The sequence below is a fragment of the Salmo salar genome, chromosome ssa12 (genome assembly GCF_905237065.1).
Source record: "Salmo salar chromosome ssa12, Ssal_v3.1, whole genome shotgun sequence".
Lineage (NCBI taxonomy): Eukaryota > Metazoa > Chordata > Actinopteri > Salmoniformes > Salmonidae > Salmo > Salmo salar.
The window spans coordinates 90,072,100-90,092,099 of NC_059453.1; the positions used below are offsets into that span (position 1 = coordinate 90,072,100).

General features: G+C 49.4%; 1 protein-coding gene across 3 annotated transcripts in view; it reads left to right on the forward strand.

Moving 5' to 3' along the window:
• The window catches only part of LOC106566113 (copine-5), a 285,747-nt gene that overhangs the window by 233,843 nt on the left and 31,904 nt on the right, over positions 1–20,000 (forward strand). For all 3 annotated transcript variants that reach the window (XM_045691900.1, XM_045691901.1, XM_045691902.1), the window contains 3 exons: positions 11,962–12,008; positions 12,649–12,830; positions 17,106–17,233. In XM_045691900.1, the coding sequence (XP_045547856.1) occupies positions 11,962–12,008; positions 12,649–12,830; positions 17,106–17,233 (357 nt within the window). The remainder of the gene's footprint in view (positions 1–11,961; positions 12,009–12,648; positions 12,831–17,105; positions 17,234–20,000) is intronic.

Sequence of the window (20,000 nt, forward strand, 5' to 3'; positions counted from 1 at the left end):
CAGCATCTTTCAGCATCTCACAGCTCGCAGCATCTTACAGCATCTTTCAGCATCTTACATCTCACAGCGTCTTACAGCATCTTACAGCATCGTACAGCATCTTACAGCATCTCACATCACACAGCATCTTGTATCTTACATCTCACAGCATCATTTACAGTGAGGGAAAAAAGTAATTGATCCCCTGCTGATTTTGTACGTTTGCCCACTGACAAAGAAATGATCAATCTATAATTTTAATGGTAGGTTTATTTGAACAGTGAGAGACGGAATAACAACAAAAAAATCCAGAAAAACGCATGTCAAAAATGTTATAAAATGATTTGCATTTTAATGAGGGAATTAAGTATTTGACCCCTCTGCAAAACATGACTTAGTACTTGGTGGCAAAACCCTTGTTGGCAATCACAGAGGTCAGACGTTTCTTATAGTTGGCCACCGGGTTTGCACACATCTCTGGAGGGATTTTGTCCCACTCCTCTTTGCAGATCTTCTCCAAGTCATTAAGGTTTCGAGGCTGACGTTTGGCAACTCGAACCTTCTGCTCCCTCCACAGATTTTCTATGGGATTAAGGTCTTGAGACTGGCTAGGCCACTCCAGGACCTTAATGTGCTTCTTCTTGAGCCACTCCTTTGTTGCCTTGGCCGTGTGTTTTGGGTCATTGTCATGCTGGAATACCCATCCACGACCCATTTTCAATGCCCTGGCTGAGAGAAGGAGGTTCTCACCCAAGATTTGACCGTACATGGCCCCGTACATCGTCCCTTTGATGCGGTGAAGTTGTCCTGTCCCCTTAGCAGAAAAACACCCCCAAAGCATAATGTTTCCACCTCCATGTTTGACGGTGGGGATGGTGTTCTTGGGGTCATAGGTAGCATTCCTCCTCCTCCAAACACGGCGAGTTGAGTTGATGCCAAAGAGCTCCATTTTGGTCTCATCTGACCACAACACTTTCACCCAGTTGTCCTCTGAATCATTCAGATGTTCAATGGCAAACTTCAGACGGGCATGTATATGTGCTTTCTTGAGCAGGGGGACCTTGCGGGCGCTGCAGGATTTCAGTCCTTCACGGCGTAGTGTGTTACCAATTGTTTTCTTGGTGACTATGGTCCCAGCTGCCTTGAGATCATTGACAAGATCCTCCCGTGTAGTTCTGGGCAGATTCCTCACCATTCTCATGATCATTGCAACTCCACGAGGTGAGATCTTGCATGGAGCCCCAGGCCGAGAGATATTGACAGTTCTTTTGTGTTTCTTCCATTTGCGAATAATCGCACCAAATGTTGTCACCTTCTCACCAAGCTGCTTGGCGATGGTCTTGTAGCCCATTCCAGCCTTGTGTAGGTCTACAATCTTGTCCCTGACATCCTTGGAGAGCTCTTTGGTCTTGGCCATGGTGGAGAGTTTGGAATCTGATTGATTGATTGCTTCTGTGGACAGGTGTCTTTTATACAGGTAACAAACTGAGATTAGGAGCACTCTTTTAGACAGCTCGTTACCTGTCTAAAAGACACCTGGGAGCCAGAAATCTTTCTGATTGAGAGGGGGTCAAATACTTATTTCCCTCATTAAAATGCAAATCAATTTATAACATTTTTGACATGCGTTTTTCTGGATTTGTTTGTTGTTATTCTGTCTCTCACTGTTCAAATTAACCTACCATTAAAATTATAGACAGATAAATTCTTTGTCAGTGAGCAAGCGTACAAAATCAGCAGGGGATCAAATACTTTTTCGCTCACTGTATATCTACATAGCCTGGAATATTGCCTTTATCTACACCGCCTGGCATAAAGCCTATATATCTACACAGCCTAGTATATAAACAACAGATGGATACACACTCAGCTTAATTTTGCACTACTTTGGAGGTATTGAGATTGACAGACTTTGTTATGGTGGTGAAGCGTCCCTTTAAGCATTTGAGGACAATGCTTTGATCACAGACCGAGACAGAGAGATGATATTTCAGAGGTTTCAGGGGTTTTCAGATGCTGCAGATTTGACAAGTATGACAGATCTCACTGACACCCTTCAGCTTTGGTGTGTTGACAGTCAGTAGCCCTTCAGCTTTGGTGTGTTGACAGTCAGTAGCCCTTCAGCTTTGGTGTGTTGACAGTCAGTAGCCCTTCAGCTTTGGTGTGTTGACAGTCAGTAGCCCTTCAGCTTTGGTGTGTTGACAGTCAGTAGCCCTTCAGCTTTGGTGTGTTGACAGTAGGTAGCGCTTCAGCTTTGGTGTGTTGACAGTGGTCAGCCCTTCAGCTTTGGTGTGATGACAGTCGCTAGCCCTTCAGCTTTCGTGTGTTAATAGTCAGTAGCCCTTCAGCTTTGGTGTGTTAATTGTCAGTAGTCTTTCAGCTTTAGTGTGTTGACAGTCAGTAGCCCTTCAGCTTGTGTGTTGATAGTCAGTACACCTTCAGCTTGTGTGTTGATAGTCAGTACACCTTCAGTTTGGGTGTGTTGACAGTCGGTCAACCCCCCCCAGCCTAAGGGCTGTAACAGGAGTAATGACACGTTCAAGATGAAACATTATCTGACCTCCGTTTTCTGGGGAATGAAAGTTGAGACAAATACAAGGATGAGAAGCAGGATTGGTCTATCTATGAAAAGATATTCAGCCAATGAAAATTATACTTATTGAAAACCCAATGTCTATTAAGGTCTTTGTCAGGCAGATCCGTCGCTCATGGCTACAGCAAATCCTCTAAAAACCACTCAGATCATTGAATGCCAACCAAGCCAACGCAGACACTTCAAACTGAATAACTTAACTTCAGAAAAAGGTACTCTTCCCAGAGATCTCTCCCTCTCTATCACACCCCCTGTCTCTTCCCAGAGATCTCTCCCTCTCTATCACACCCCCTGTCTCTTCCCAGAGATCTCTCCCTCTCTATCACACCCCCTGTCTCTTCCCAGAGATCTCTCCCTCTCTATCACACCCCCTGTCTCTTCCCAGAGATCTCTCCCTCTCTATCACACCCCCTGTCTCTTCCCAGAGATCTCTCCCTCTCTATCACACCCCGTCTCTTTCTATCTCGCTTTCTGTTTCTCTCTCTCTCTCCCTCTCTATCACACCCCCTGTCTCTTTCTATCTCGCTTTCTGTTTCTCTCTCTCTCTCTCTCTATCACACCCCCTGTCTCTTTCTATCTCGCTTTCTGTTTCTCTCTCTCTCTCCCTCTCTATCACACCCCCTGTCTCTTTCTATCTCGCTTTCTGTTTCTCTCTCTCTCCCTCTCTATCACACCCCGTCTCTTTCTATCTCGCTTTCTGTTTCTCTCTCTCTCTCCCTCTCTATCACACCCCCTGTCTCTTTCTATCTCGCTTTCTGTTTCTCTCTCTCTCCCTCTCTATCACACCCCGTCTCTTTCTATCTCGCTTTCTGTTTCTCTCTCTCTCTCCCTCTCTATCACACCCCTGTCTCTTTCTATCTCGCTTTCTGTTTCTTCTCTCTCTCTCTCTATCACACCCCTGTCTCTTTCTATCTCGCTTTCTGTTTCTCTCTCTCTCTCTCTCTATCACACCCCTGTCTCTTTCTATCTCGCTTTCTGTTTCTCTCTCTCTCTCCCTCTCTATCACACCCCTGTCTCTTTCTATCTCGCTTTCTGTTTCTCTCTCTCTCTCCCTCTCTATCACACCCCGTCTCTTTCTATCTCGCTTTCTGTTTCTCTCTCTCTCTCCCTCTCTATCACACCCCCTGTCTCTTTCTATCTCGCTTTCTGTTTCTCTCTCTCTCTCCCTCTCTATCACACCCCCTGTCTCTTTCTATCTCGCTTTCTGTTTCTCTCTCTCTCTCCCTCTCTATCACACCCCGTCTCTTTCTATCTCGCTTTCTGTTTCTCTCTCTCTCTCCCTCTCTATCACACCCCGTCTCTCTCTCTCTTTGTCTCGCTCTCTCACTCTCTCTCTGTCTCGCTCTCAAAGTCATTCACATTGACTGTAATGGCCGTTCCATTCAGGATCACAGTAAATGACTGGAACGATGTGTGCTGAGAGTCGGGAAGCAAGTTCAGGGAGTGAGTGTTTTAATAAATAAACACAACATAATACAAAACACGAACAACACACATATGAAACAGAAACAATGACGCCTGGGGAAGGAACCAAAGGGAGTGACATACATAGAGAAGGTAATCAGGGAAGTGATGGATTCCAGGTGAGTCTGATGACGCGCAAGTGCTCATAACGACGGTGACAGGTGTGCGCCATAACGAGCAGCCTGGTGACCTAGAGGCCGGAGTGACGTTACCCCCTCCCCGGCACGTTCAGCTCCAGCCGCAGGACGCCAGCCAAAGGGACGATCCCAGGGATCAGGAGCGGACCGGTCACCCCTACTGATGCACGGGAACCTGTCGCCGGCTGGGGTGCGGGAACCTGTCGTCGGCTGGGGCGCGGGAACCTGACAGACCGGCTGGGGCGCGGGAACCTGACAGACCGGCTGGGGCGCGGGAACCTGTCGTCGGCTGGGGCGCGGGAACCTGTCGCCGGCTGGGGCGCGGGAACCTGTCGTCGGCTGGGGCGCGGGAACCTGTCGCCCGGCTGGGGTGCGGGAACCTGTCGTCGGCTGGGGCGCGGGAACCTGTCGCCCGGCTGGGGCACGGGAACCTGACAGACCGGCTGGGGCGCGGGAACCTGACAGACCGGCTGGGGCGCGGGAACCTGTCGTCGGCTGGGGCGCGGGAACCTGTCGCCGGCTGGGGCGCGGGAACCTGTCGTCGGCTGGGGCGCGGGAACCTGTCGCCGGCTGGGGCACGGGAACCTGACAGACCGGCTGGGGCGTGGGAACCTGACAGACCGGCTGGGGCGCGGGAACCTGACAGACCGGCTGGGGCGCGGGAACCTGTCGCCGGCTGGGGCGCGAGAACCTGACAGACCGGCTGAGGCAAGGGAGCCTGGCGATCCGGCTGAGGCATGAGAGCCTGACAAACCTTCCTCCACCCGTCCTCCACCCGTCCTCCACCCGTCCTCCACCCGTCCTCTACTCGTCCTCTACCCGTCCTCCACCCATCCCATCCTTCACCCATCCCCCACCCATCCCCTACCCATCCCTCACCCATCCCCCACCCATCCCCTACCGATCCTCTACCCATCCTCTACCCATCCTCTACCCATCCTCCACCCATCCGCCACCCATCCTCCACCCATCCGCCACCCATCCTCCACCCATCCCCCACCCATCCCCTACCCATCCTCTCCCCATCCTCCACCCATCCTCCACCCATCCTCCACCCATCCTCCAACCATCTTCTACCCATCCTCATCCTCTACCCATCCTCTACCCATCCTCCACCCATCCTCCACCCATCCCCTACCCATCCTCCACCCATCCTCCAACCATCCTCTACCCATCCTCCACCCATCCTCCAACCATCCTCCACCCATCCTCCAGCCATCACCTACCCATCCTCCACCCATCCTCCAACCATCCTCTACCCATCCTCCACCCATCCTCCAACCATCCTCTACCCACCCTCCACCCATCCTCCAACCATCCTCTACCCATCCTCCAACCATCCTCTACCCATCCTTCACCCATCCTCCACCCATCCTCCACCCATCCTCCACCCATCCTCTACCCATCCTCTACCCATCCTCCACCCATCCTCCAACCATCCTCCAACCATCCTCTACCCATCCTCCACCCATCCTCCAACCATCCTCTACCCATCCTCCACCCATCCTCCACCCATCCCCTACCCATCCTCCAACCATCCTCCAACCATCCTCTACCCATCCTCCACCCATCCTCCAACCATCCTCTACCCATCCTCCAACCATCCTCTACCCATCCTCCAACCATCCTCTACCCATCCTCCACCCATCCTCTACCCATCTGTCTCTTATTGGTGTCTTTCTATCTCAATAAAGAGAAAATACTCCCAAAATAAACTATTATTGTGAAAATGCAAGTGTGTTAGCACCTGAGCCTGCAAATGGCTAGTGGTGTGAGTGTGTGTATGTCTAGCAAATCAAATCAAATTCTATTCGTCGCAGACACATATTTAGCAGGTATTATTGTGGGTGTAGTGAAATGCTTGTGTTCCTACAGTAGCTCCAACAGTGCAGTAGTATCTAACAGTACACAACAAAACACACACATCTAAAAGTAAAATAATGGAATGAAGAAATATATAAATATTAGGATGAACAATGTCAGGGGCATTGACTAAAATACAGTAGAATAGAATACAGTATATACATATGAGATGAGTAAAGCAGTATGTAAATACTATTAAAGTGACTAGTGTTCCATTATTAAAGTGACCAGTGATTCCAGGTCTATGTAAATAGGGCAGCAGCCTCTAAGGTGCAGGATTGGGTAACCGGGTGGAAGTGGGCGAGTGATGGCTATTTAACAGTCTGATGGCCTTGAGATAGAAACTGTTTTTCAGTCTCTCGGTCCCAGCTTTGATGCACCTATACTGACCTCACCTTCTGGATGGTAGTGGGGTGAACAGGCCGTGGCTCGGGTGATCGAGGTCCTTGATGATCTGGAGAGCCCTGCGGTTGCGGGCAGTGGAGTTGCCGGCGGCGATACAGTCCGACAGGATGCTCTCAATGGTGCATCTGTAGAATTTCTTCACCCTCCTGAGGTTGAAGAGGTGTTGTTGTGCCTTCTTCACCTCATTGTCTGTGTGGGTGGACCATTTCAGATTGTCTGTGATGTGTAAGCAGAGAAACTTGAAGCTTTTCATCATCTCCACTGCTGTCCCGTCGATGTGGATAGGGGAGTGCTCCCTCTGCTGTCTCCTGAAGTCTACGATCAGCTCCTTCATTTTGTTGACATTGAGGGATAGGTTATTTTCATGGCATCAATCACCTCCTCCCTGCAGGCCGTCTCATCATTGTTGGTAATCAGGCCTACTACTGTTGTGTTGTCTGCAAACTTCATGATTGAGTTGGAGGTCTGCGTTGCCACACAGTCATTGGTGAACAGGGAGTACAGGAGGGGTCTGAGCACGCACCCTTGTGGGGCCCCTGTGTTGAGGATCAGTGTAGTGGAGGTGTTGTTTCCTACCTATGTGCATGTTTGAAGGAGTGATCTTAGGTAGGGGTAGAGGGTGTTAGGTGTGCTAGCGAGTGGGGTCTCTGTCAGCCCCAGTGTCAGAGCTGCTTATTGGACATGGGGTCTCTGTCAGCCCCAGTGTCAGGTCTCATGGGGTCTCTGTGTCAGAGCAAACTAGAAGGCTAGGTCCGGAGTAATTTCCAAGCCCCCAGGAAGACATCCCGGGTCAGGCAAGAACTGACTTCAGGCAATGAGTGTGGCAGGACGGGCTCCAGCCCACAATGGCACCAGTAGCCCAGTCAATGGAGGGATTGTGTCGCTGGAGCCAAGAGAATCCCAATACCACAGGAACCTGCAGAGACTCAATCAGCAGGAATTGGATCGTTTCGCTGTGGTTCCCTGACACTCGTATGTTGACAGGGGTGGTCTGGTGGGTGACCCGGGCTATAGAGCGCCCGTCCAGCACTCTAACACCCATGGGAATGGAGAGGGGTTGAGAGGAGATGCCCAGCTCGGATGCCAGGGTAACGTCCATGAGACTCACATCGGCCCCCGAGTCGATGAGTACCTGGAGAGACTTGGACTGGTCGTCCCACAGCAGGGTGGCATGGAGAGGGGGACATCAGCGTAATAATGTATGCTATTTTCGAGCGGTCCGAGGGGAACGAAGAAGGCTGCAGCTAGACAACGAGGGAGCACTGGGAGAGAAAGGCCCGGCAGGTTCTGGAATCTCCATCGTAGCGCTCCGGGGGAGGTAAGCGGGTTTCCTGGGAAACCGGGGTGATGGTGCTGCTACCAGCCGGGTTACTGAGGGGCTGGGAGGTTACCGTCGTGGTAGCCTGCTTAGTAGGCAACCCACATAATTGCTCCCACAAAGCGTCCAATGCTAGGTCGTCACGTTCGGCCACATCCTGCAACCCTTCCATCAGACCATGAAGCACCTCCTTGTGTCTTCCCATGGTGGCTCCTTGGGAGGAGATGGCGTTGCGGAGCTGGTCCAAGTCTGCTGGGTCAGTCATGGCCAGTTCGTACTACCAGGAATCAAGGTAAGACCCAAGTGCAGACTGTGAAGTAACAATGTTTATTGTAACCACAGGGGCAGGCAAACGACAGGTCAGGTCAGGCAGAGGTCGGTAATCCAGAGGTGGAGCAAAGGTACAGGACAGCAGGCAGGCTCAGGGTCAGAGACAGGCAGTGGTCAGGAGGGCGGGTACAGGGTCAGGACAGGCAAAGGTCAAAAACCAGAAGGATGAGAAAAAGAGAGACTGGGGAAAAGCAGGAGCTGAGGTAAAACGCTGGTGTGCTTGAACAAACAAGATGAGCTGGCAACAGACAGACACAGGTATAAATACACAGGGGATAATGGGGAAGATGGGCGACACCTGGAGGAGGGTGGAGACCAGCACAAGGACAGGTGAAACAGATCAGGGTGTGACCTGTTGACACAAGAAAAGGGCACTCAGTGAAGAACAAACACCATTAAGAAATACAACCCATATTTATGTTTTTTTATTTTCAATTTTTTATTTTGAACTATTTGCACATCGTTACAACACTGTATATAGACATAATATGACATTTGAAATGTCTTTATTCTTTTGGAACTTCTGTGAGTGTAATGTATACAGTTCATTTTTTATTGCGTATTTCACGTTTGTTTATCTCATGCCAATAAAACCCTTTCTCAATTCAGAGAGAGAGGGAGAGAGAGAGAGAGAAAGGCAAAGGGAATGGGAATGGGGGAGAGCGGGGGGTGGAGAGAGGCTAGAAGACTGATAGAGGGAGATAATTAATTAATAAAGGAATTTACTATTAATACCAGGGTCATAGAGTTAATATCCCTCCATCCCTCTCTCCTCACTGAAAGGTTAATGTGTATATTTTACTTTCATTGAGAGTTTTATCTCTTGGGTTTTTATGTATTCTTTCTGGCTGTCACGCTTGTGTGTAGGAACGGACCAAGGCACAGTGTGAGTATCGTTCCACATCTTTTATTTGAATGTGAAACTTTGCAAGACAAACAATAAACTATAAACAAAACACAAACCGTGACGACAGAGGTGCAACATGCACTAACTCAAAAATAATCTCCCACAAACACAAGTGGGAAAAAACAACTACTTAAATATGATCCCCAATTAAAGACAACGATGACCAGCTGCCTCTAATTGGGAATCATACAAAACCCCAACATAGAAAAAAGAAACTAGAACCCAACATAGAAAAAAGAAACTAGATAAAACCCCCCAGTCACGCCCTGACCTACTCTACCATAGAAAATAAGAGCACTCTATGGACAGGACGTGACTGTACGCCCCCCCCCCCCAAAGGTGCGGACTCTGACCGCAAAACCTGAAACCAAAAGGGAGGGTTAGGGGGGGGTGTCTAGTGTTGATGGCGGCTCTGGTGCAGGACGAAGAACCTTCTCATCCTGTGGATCCGCCAACATTGGAGGCGGCTCTCTTTCGGGGTTCGTCGGCGAAAGCTCCAGATCGTGGATCGTCACCGGAGGACCCGGACCGTGGATCGTCGCCAGAAGCTCCTGACCGCGGATTGTCGCCGGAGGCTCCGGACCGCGGAATGCCGCCGGAGGCTCCGGACCGCAGACCGCCGCCGGAGACTCCGGACCGCAGACCGCCGCCGGAGACTCCGGACCGCAGACCGCCGCCGGAGACTCCGGACCGCAGACCGCCGCCGGAGACTCCGGACCGCAGACCGCCGCCGGAGACTCCGGACCGCAGACCGCCGCCGGAGACTCCGGACCGCAGACCGCCGCCGGAGACTCCGGACCGCAGACCGCCGCCGGAGACTCCGGACCGCAGACCGCCGCCGGAGACTCAGGACCGCAGACCGCCGCCGGAGACTCCGGACCGCAGACCGCCGCCGGAGACTCCGGACCGCAGACCGCCGCCGGAGACTCCGGACCGCAGACCGCCGCCGGAGACTCCGGACCGCAGACCGCCGCCGGAGACTCCGGACCGCAGACCGCCGCCGGAGACTCAGGACCGCAGACCGTCGCCGGAGGCTCCAGACTGGGAACCGTCGCCGCATGCTCCGGACTGGGAACCGTCGCCGCATGCTCCGTGTCATGGATCATCACTGGAGGCTCCAGGCCATGGATCATCACTGGAGGCTTCATGCCATGGATTATCACTGGAGGCTCCGGGCCATGGATTATCACTGGAGGCTTTGTGCCATGGATCATCACTGGAGGCTTCGTGCCATGGATCATCACTACAGGCTCCGGGCCATGGATCATCACTGGAGGCTCTGGGCCATGGATTATCACTGGAGGCTTCGTGCCATGGATTATCACTGGAGGCTTCGTGCCATGGATTATCATTGGAGGCTTCGTGCCATGGATTATCACTGGACTCTCCGGGCCATGGATAATCACTGGAGGCTTCGTGCCATGGATCATCATTACAGGCTCCGGGCCATGGATCATCACTGGAGGCTTTGTGCCATGGATCATCACTGGAGGCTTCGGACCATGGATCATTACTGGATGCTGGGTGCGTGGAGCAGGCACAACACGTCCTGGTTGGATACCCACTTTAGCTCGGTAAGTGTGGAGAGCTGGCACAGGACGCACTGGGTTGTGACGGCGCACTGGAGGCATAGTGCATAGAGCCGGCGCAGGATACCCTGGGCCGTGGAGGCGGACTGGAGGTCTGGAGCATAAAGCTGGCACAACGCGTCCTGGCTGAATGCCCACTCTAGCATGGTAAATGCAGAGCGCAGGCACTGAGCTCTCCGGGCCTCTCGGGCTTCCGTCGCTCTCCGGGCCTCTCGGGCTTCCGTCGTTGCTGTGACTCCCGATCTCATCGCCGTTCCTCCCTCTCTGCTTCCACTTGTTCCCATGGGAGGCGATCCCATCCGGCCTGGATCTCCTCCCACGTCCAGGATCCTTTGCCGTCCAGGATGTCCTCCCATGTCCATTCCTCCTGGCCACACTGCTTGGTCCTCTGGTGGTGGGAGATTCTGTCACGCTTGTGTGTAGGAACGGACCAAGGCGCAGTGTGAGTAACGTTCCACATCTTTTATTTGCATGTGAAACTTTGCAAGACAAACAATAAACTATAAACAAAATACAAACCGTGACAACAGAGGTGCAACATGCACTAACTCAAAATTAATCTCCCACAAACACAAGTGGGAAAAAACAACTACTTAAATATGATCCCCAATTAGAGACAACGATGACCAGCTGCCTCAAATTGGGAATCATACAAAAACCCCAACATAGAAAAAAGAAACTAGAACCCAACATAGAAAAAAGAAACTAGATAAAACCCCCAGTCACGCCCTGACCTACTCTACCATAGAAAATAAGAGCACTCTATGGTCAGGACGTGACACTGGCGTTCAATCTCTCTCTCAAAAATTAGCGGCGCGGCTAAAGAGCATTTTATCCCGAGAAATTGGATTAGGATTCTGTTTCTCTAAAATGCTCCAGCAGTCTAATTGGATTAGGATTCTGTTTCTCTAAAGTGCTCCAGCAGTCTAATTGGATTAGGATTCTGTTTCTCTAAAATGCTCCAGCAGTCTAATTGATTAGGATTCTGTTTCTCTAAAATGCTCCAGCAGTCTAATTGGATTCGGATTCTGTTTCTCTAAAATGCTCCAGCAGTCTAATTGCTTGTTATCCACCCCTGGACCCCCCTTCTCCCCCCTCTCCCCCTTCACCTAGTATGTGTCTGTCTGTCTGTCTGTCTGTCTGTCTGTCTGTCTGTCTGTCTGTCTGTCTGTCTGTCTGTCTGTCTGTCTGTCTGTCTGTCTGTCTGTCTGTCTGTCTGTCTGTCTGTCTGTCTGTCTGTCTGTCTGTCTGTCTGTCTGTCTGTGTGTGCGTGCGTGTGTGTGTGTCTAAAAGATCTTGAGTGTTCTGTGTGTATCTTAATGTGTAGGTAGTGGAGTTTGACTTGTTGTAACATTCACTCTCCATCCCCAATTCAGGACCCAAATAAATTTCACTGTGGCCATTGATTTCACCGCATCTAATGGTGAGTGATTATAAAGACTGTGTACATGTGAGGGCCAGAATGAATGGTGATGCTCTTAGGGAGGGAGGGAGGGAGGGAGAGAGAGAGAGAGAGAGAGAGAGAGAGAGAGAGAGAGAGAGAGGGAGGGATACACACACTCAAAACCTGTGAGAGTTTCCTTCTGGCCCATGGTCAATACCACCATGCTGTGCCCCCAAATGGCACAGTGTCAGAGCCCAAATGGCGCCCCATTCCCCTGGTCAAAAGTAGTTCACTATAAAGGGAATATGGTGCCGTTTGGAATGCAGAACCAAGATGGCAGACATCAGGACTTCCCACAGGCTAAAAGCCCACACTTAATTCGAATCACTCCACTTAATGTAGTTAGTTTATTCTTTGAGGCTCTAGAAGTGTATTTCCGTTTCCTACCCTTCCATTGTGTGATGGGGTTGGTGAGAGCAGGCAGTAGTTCATCTCTGAGGGGTTGAAGAGAAGAAGAGTTCTGAATTGTTGTTATTTTGAGCTGCATTATGGTTAGGGGTTAAGGTTGAACTGGGATGTGGACATGAAGTTATGGTTAGTTGAATCTAAATTCCAGACCCCTTCCTCACCAATGGACAACGTGATCATATATTGACCTCTGCCCTTTGCGCCCGTCTAGGTAACCCGTCCCAGTCCACCTCTCTCCACTACATGAACCCGTATCAGATGAATGCATACGCCATGGCCCTGAAGGCTGTAGGGGAGATCATCCAGGACTATGACAGTGATAAGATGTTCCCTGCTCTGGGGTTTGGAGCCAAGCTGCCTCCTGATGGACAGGTCTCACACGAGTTCCCTCTGGTGAGTCAAACACAGAGCTCTTTCTGGTCACTTGGCACTGAACTGAAATGGACTGGACTGGACTGAAATGGACTGAACTGAACTAAACTGGACTGAACTGAAATAGACTGAACTGGGCTGGATTTAACTGAAATGGACTGAACTGAACTGGACTGAACTGGACTGAACTTAAATGGACTGAACTCAACTGAAATGGACTGAACTGAACTGGACTAAAATGGACTGAACTGAACTGGACTGAAATGGACTGAATTGAAATGGACTGAACTGAACTAAAATGGACTGAACTGAAATGGACTGAACTGGACTGAACAGGAGTGGACTGACCTTAATTCTATCTCAAGGCCATCAGACTGTTAAACAGCCATCACTAACACAGAGAGGCGGCTGCCTACATAGACTTGATATCACTGGCCACTTTAATAAATGGATCACTAGTCACTTTAAATAATGCCCCTTTAATAATGTTTACATATCCTACATTACTCATCTCACATGTATATACTGTATTTTATACCATCTATTGAATCTTGCCTATATCGCTCATCCATATATTTTTATGTACATATTCTTATTCCATCCCTTTAGAATTGTGTGTATTAGGTAGTTGTTGTGAAATTGTTCAATTACTTGTTAGATATTACTGCACTGTCGGAACTAGAAGCACAAGCATTCTGCTACACTTGCATTAACATCTGCTAACCATGTGTATGTGAACAATAACATTTGATTTGATTTGATCTTTACTTACCACATTCAGCTAATGATGTCCACTCCAGAAAGAAGATATTGATTGACTAAATACAAGATATTTGACCATGTTGATTGATTCTCCTCTCTAGAACGACAACATAGAGAATGCCTACTGTACTGGTGTAGATTAGGGATGGGCAACTTTTTTTTTTTTTTTTTAAATGTAGGAACTCAGTTGGGGTCTCAACTTACTGTTAAGAGTTAAAATACACAAGGTGCCATTTCAAACTGTGCTTGTGTATCAGTAGTTTCTCTCTTGATATGTCAGTCACTGATAGTCCCTCAATTAGCTCATGTCAGCTAACATGTTTTATATTGTTAAGTTAGTCTAGCTATCATAACCTGTAGTAAAGCATGGTATAATTACCTTCACTCTCACTCAGATATCATATTAAAAACTGCAAACATTTCTCCCCACTCTGTGACAAAATGTGTAGAATTCAGTGGAGGCTCCTCGGAGGAGGAGCTAGCTCGGCTAGCTAGCACTGCAGTGCATAACATGTGGTGATTAGTTGACTCAAAGAGAGAGAAAGACAATAGTTTAACAGTTTTGAACAAATGAATTTCTTCAAAAATGAAGGAGAAGCGAGAGCGAGATAGAGAGATACTTATACTGAACAAAAATATAAACGCGACATGCAACAATTTTAAAGATTTCACTGAGTTTGTATTTGTATTTATTAAGGATCCCCATTAGCTGTTGCCAAGGCAGCAGCTACTCTTCCTGGGGTTTATTATGGATCCCCATTAGTTCCTGCCAAGGCAGCAGCTAGTCTTCCTGGGGTTTATTATGGATCCCCATTAGTTCCTGCCAAGGCAGCGGCTACTCCTCCTGGGGTTTATTATGGATCCCCATTAGTTCCTGCCAAGGCAGCAGCTACTCTTCCTGGGGTTTATTATGGATCCCCATTAGTTCCTGCCAAGGCAGCAGCTACTCTTCCTGGGGTTTATTATGGATCCCCATTAGTTCCTGCCAAGGCAGCGGCTACTCTTCCTGGGGTTTATTATGGATCCCCATTAGTTCCTGCCAAGGCAGCAGCTACTCTTCCTGGGGTTTATTATGGATCCCCATTAGTTCCTGCCAAGGCAGCAGCTACTCTTCCTGGGGTTTATTATGGATCCCCATTAGTTCCTGCCAAGGCAGCAGCTACTCTTCCTGGGGTTTATTATGGAGCCCCATTAGTTCCTGCCAAGGCAGCAGCTACTCTTCCTGGGGTTTATTATGGATCCCCATTAGTTCCTGCCAAGGCAGCAGCTACTCTTCCTGGGGTTTATTATGGATCCCCATTAGTTCCTGCCAAGGCAGCAGCTACTCTTCCTGGGGTTTATTATGGATCCCCATTAGTTCCTGCCAAGGCAGCAGCTACTCTTCCTGGGGTTTATTATGGATCCCCATTAGTTCCTGTCAAGGCAGCAGCTACTCTTCCTGGGGTTTATTATGGATCCCCATTAGTTCCTGCCAAGGCAGCAGCTACTCTTCCTGGGGTTTATTATGGATCCCCATTAGTTCCTGCCAAGGCAGCAGCTACTCTTCCTGGGGTTTATTATGGATCCCCATTAGTTCCTGCCAAGGCAGCAGCTACTCTTCCTGGGGTTTATTATGGATCCCCATTAGTTCCTGTCAAGGCAGCAGCTACTCTTCCTGGGGTTTATTATGGATCCCCATTAGTTCCTGCCAAGGCAGCAGCTACTCTTCCTGGGGTCCAAAAACATCAAGGCACTTACATCACACATAAAACAAAATATAAAACAGTACATCATATAACATTATTACACCGCTACACATCTACAGTACAAAATGTATAATACCACCATACAACATTATTTCAATGTACGTGTGTTTAGAGTGCTAGCGTTTGTGTGTGTATACGTGTCTGTACCTGTCTGTGTGTCTCGTCACAGTACCTGCTGTTCCATAAGGTGTATTTGTATCTGTTTTTTTCAATCTGATTTTACTGCTGCATCAGTTACCTGATGTGGAATAGAGTTCCATGTAGTTATGGCTCTATGTAGTACTGTGCACCTCCCATAGACTGTTCTGGACTAGAAATGTAGCATCCTGCATAAAACAATCATTTAAAGAGAAAATACGATGTCTGTGTCTGAATGTCTATCAGGATAGCCTGTTACTGTAACAACAGAACAAACAGAAAATACTGTCAGCTTGAGACCTAAATATCCCTGGATAAGCACTCACAATAATGTTAGTATTTACTAAATACAGTCATATAAGGCCACCAAGTTACTGAATCAATAGGAAAAGTTGCATTTCCCCTCAGACATGATCTTGTGGATGTCGGGTGAGATGGGTTTGATTTTTCACATAAGTCAATCGAGGCAGTCCTCATGTGAAAGCCAGTTCCTGTCGTCGTTTGTCAATTTTGAGTTTATAAAGGAAAATCAGGACTTGCAGGTGTAAGTCGATCCAAACATTGTTAGCACATAAAATGCAATTTTCTTTATCGGGCTGTATTCCTCTGAGCATGCCACCCAACACGCATACAAGGATTCGGCACTCCTGAGCGCATCCCTGATTTGGCTCGATGTCTGGAATTCAATCAGCTCAGTTTGAATTGCGGCCTCATACAGCTAGAGTTTTCAGTGTGCTGAAGTCCAAACCACTCAGGCTTCCTAGTAAAGGCCTTAAATTTTTCCACCATATCCACAACTGTTTTCCTTCCTTGTAACTGCAGATTTAACCCGTTTAAGTGACAGAATTTGTCGGCCCAAAAAGCTGTGTGTAGCTTGCAGTTAGCTCTTCAATGTTTCTGCGTCGGGCCTCTGGGGCGGGAAGGCCACTTTGAAAGTTCCATGCTCAGATTCATAATGATGTCTGAGATTGAATTCTTTGTAAACAATGACCTTTTCATTGCAAATAAGACACACTGGCTTGGCATTGGGAAAAGATGGTAAGATGAACGCATATCTCTCTGTATATTCTTCCCTGAAACTTCGATTTTCATTATCCACCTTTCTTTTGATACTTTTTGAGAGCAGATTTTCTCTTGCTATCAAGCAAATTGTTCTGAATGAATGTTGACGTTAAAGTAGCGTAGTCTACAGTAGGCTACGTAGACCTGTTTTTCCCCACCAATCAACGCACAGAGAAATAGACAAAATAATATTTGAATATAGACATTTGTGATTTGATTAGCGTAATCAGTTCGCAATTATTATGTTATTGTCGCTGAATGTATTATGTACTAATCGGATTTGTTAAACATGTTGCTCAATTTGTAGTGTGGACCCATTAATTGTGCTAATATTATATAGTAATTATGTTCTGGCCCGCCGACTACTAGCTCAGAAAAAAATTGTACCGAGGCCAAACCTAGTTGATGAACCCTGCTCTAAAACATAATTTTGTACTCTCTTCTGTCAAGAGGGTGGCTGTTAAAATGTCACTTAGAGCCCCCTACAGGCTAGGGCCGGCTCAGACTGCATGTGTGGGCATGGATGTGAGGCCCCCACCTCCTTCCCTATTATAAATCAACTCCACTGTTGATTGTTTCTCCTCTCCAGAACGGTAACATGGAGAACCCTTACTGTAATGGTATAGACGGCATCCTGGAGGCCTACCACGAGAGTCTGAAGACTGTTCAGCTCTACGGACCAACCAACTTCGCCCCTGTAGTCAACCATGTGGCCAGGTAACGTCACACACACACACACACACACACACACACACACACACACACACACACACACACACACACACACACACACACACACACACACACACACACACACACACACACACACACACACACACACACACACACAGAGGTTAGGTGGGGTTAGGTAAGTGAGGAAGGATAAGATAGACAGGGAAGTAGGAAAGCATGTGTGATGACTAGTAAAACAGAGAGGAAGGAGTCCAATGAGATAAAACAGTTCTGAATATACGATCTCAGTCACACTCCTCCAGTCACAGTCTCAGTCACACTCCTCCAGTCACAGTCCCAGTCACACTCCTCCAGTCCCAGTCACACTCCTCCAGTCACAGTCCTCCAGTCACACTCCTCCAGTCACAGTCCCAGTCACACTCCTCCAGTCACAGTCCCAGTCACACTCCTCCAGTCACAGTCCCAGTCACACTCCTCCAGTCACAGTCCCAGTCACACTCCTCCAGTCACACTCCTCCAGTCACACTCCTCCAGTCACAGTCCCAGTCACACTCCTCCAGTCACAGTCCCAGTCACACTCCTCCAGTCACAGTCCCAGTCACACTCCTCCAGTCACACTCCTCCAGTCACACTCCTCCAGTCCCAGTCCCAGTCACACTCCTCCAGTCACAGTCCCAGTCACACTCCTCCAGTCACAGTCCCAGTCACACTCCTCCAGTCACAGTCCCAGTCACACTCCTCCAGTCACACTCCTCCAGTCACACTCCTCCAGTCACAGTCCCAGTCACACTCCTCCAGTCACAGTCCCAGTCACACTCCTCCAGTCACAGTCCCAGTCACACTCCTCCAGTCACACTCCTCCAGTCACACTCCTCCAGTCACAGTCCCAGTCACACTCCTCCAGTCACAGTCCCAGTCACACTCCTCCAGTCACACTCCTCCAGTCACAGTCACACTCACACTCCTCCAGTCACACTCCTCCAGTCACAGTCACACTCACACTCCTCCAGTCACAGTCACACTCACACTCCTCCAGTCACAGTCACACTCACACTCCTCCACTCACAGTCACACTCACACTCCTCCAGTCACAGTCACACTCACACTCCTCCACTCACAGTCACAGTCACACTCCTCCAGTCACAGTCACAGTCACACTCCTCCAGTCACAGTCCCAGTCACACTCCTCCAGTCACAGTCCCAGTCACACTCCTTCAGTCACAGTCCTCCAGTCACAGTCACAGTCACACTCCTCCAGTCACAGTCACAGTCACACTCCTCCAGTCACACTCCTCCAGTCACAGTCACAGTCACACTCCTCCAGTCACAGTCACACTCCTCCAGTCACAGTCCCAGTCACACTCCTCCAGTCACAGTCCCAGTCACACTCCTCCAGTCACAGTCACAGTCACACTCCTCCAGTCACAGTCCCAGTCACACTCCTCCAGTCACAGTCCCAGTCACACTCCTCCAGTCACAGTCCCAGTCACACTCCTCCAGTCACAGTCCCAGTCACACTCCTCTAGTCACAGTCCCAGTCACACTCCTCCAGTCACAGTCCCAGTCACACTCCTCCAGTCACAGTCACACTCTTCCAGTCACAGTCAATCCCAGTCAGTCCCAGTCAGTCCCAGTCCATCCCAGTCCCAGTCTCAATATGAGTCAGTCCCAGTCCCAGTCAGTCCCAGTCTCAGTCCCAGTCCCAGTCAATCCCAGTCAGTCTCAGTCTCAGTCCCAGTAAGTCCCAGTCCCAGTCAGTCCCAGTCAGTCCCAGTCAGTCCAGTCCATCCCAGTCCCAGTCCCAGTCTCAGTCAGTCCCAGTCCATCCCAGTCCCAGTCCCAGTCAGTACCGGTCCCAGTCCCAGTCTCAGTCAGTCTCAGTCTCAGTCTCAGTTCTCAGTCTCAGTCTGTCCCAGTCTCAGTCAGTCTCAGTCTCAGTCCCAGTCAGTCCCAGTCAGTCTCAGTCCCAGTCCCAGTCTCAGTCAGTCCCAGTCAGTCCCAGTCCATCCCAGTCCCAGTCTCAGTCAGTCTCCGTCCCAGTCAGTCCCAGTCCCAGTCAGTCCCAGTCCCAGTCAGTCCCAGTCCCCATCAGTCTCAGTCCTCCAGTCATTACCATATGAATGGAGCTGGACTGAAAGAGTGAATAGAACTCTAGCCAGGGGAAACCAATGAACACAGACTCAATTAATCACTAAATTGCACAGCGTAGTCCGGATTCATATCCTGCTGTGTTTGAGGTCGAAGTCTTCTTTGAAGTATGATAATGAATATTATGAATGTAATCAATCTGCAGAATGATATCAGAGTATAATCTTTTCATTTAATAGAGTCTTATTTAGTAGACATTGAAATGGTAGAAGGAGAGGTGAGGAGTGGAGTGGAGTGGAGTGGAGTGGAGAGGAGAGGAGTGGAGAGGGGAGGAGTGGAGAGGAGAGGAGAGGAGAGGAGTGGAGTGGAGAGGAGTGGAGAGGAGTGGAGAGGGGTGGAGTGGAGTGGAGTGGAGTGGAGAGGAGAGGAGTGGAGTGGAGTGGAGTGGAGTGGAGTGGAGAGGAGAGGAGAGGAGAGGAGAGGAGAGGAGAGGAGAGGAGAGGAGAGGAGAGGAGAGGAGAGGAGAGGAGAGGAGAGGAGAGGGAGAGGAGAGGAGAGGAGAGGAGTGGAGAGGGGTGGAGAAGAGAGGAGAAGAGAAGAGATGAGAGGAGAGGAGAGGAGAGGAGAGGAGTGGAGAGGAGATGAGAGGAGTGGAGTGGACTGGGGTGGAGAAGAGAGGAGAGGAGAGGAGTGGAGAGGAGAG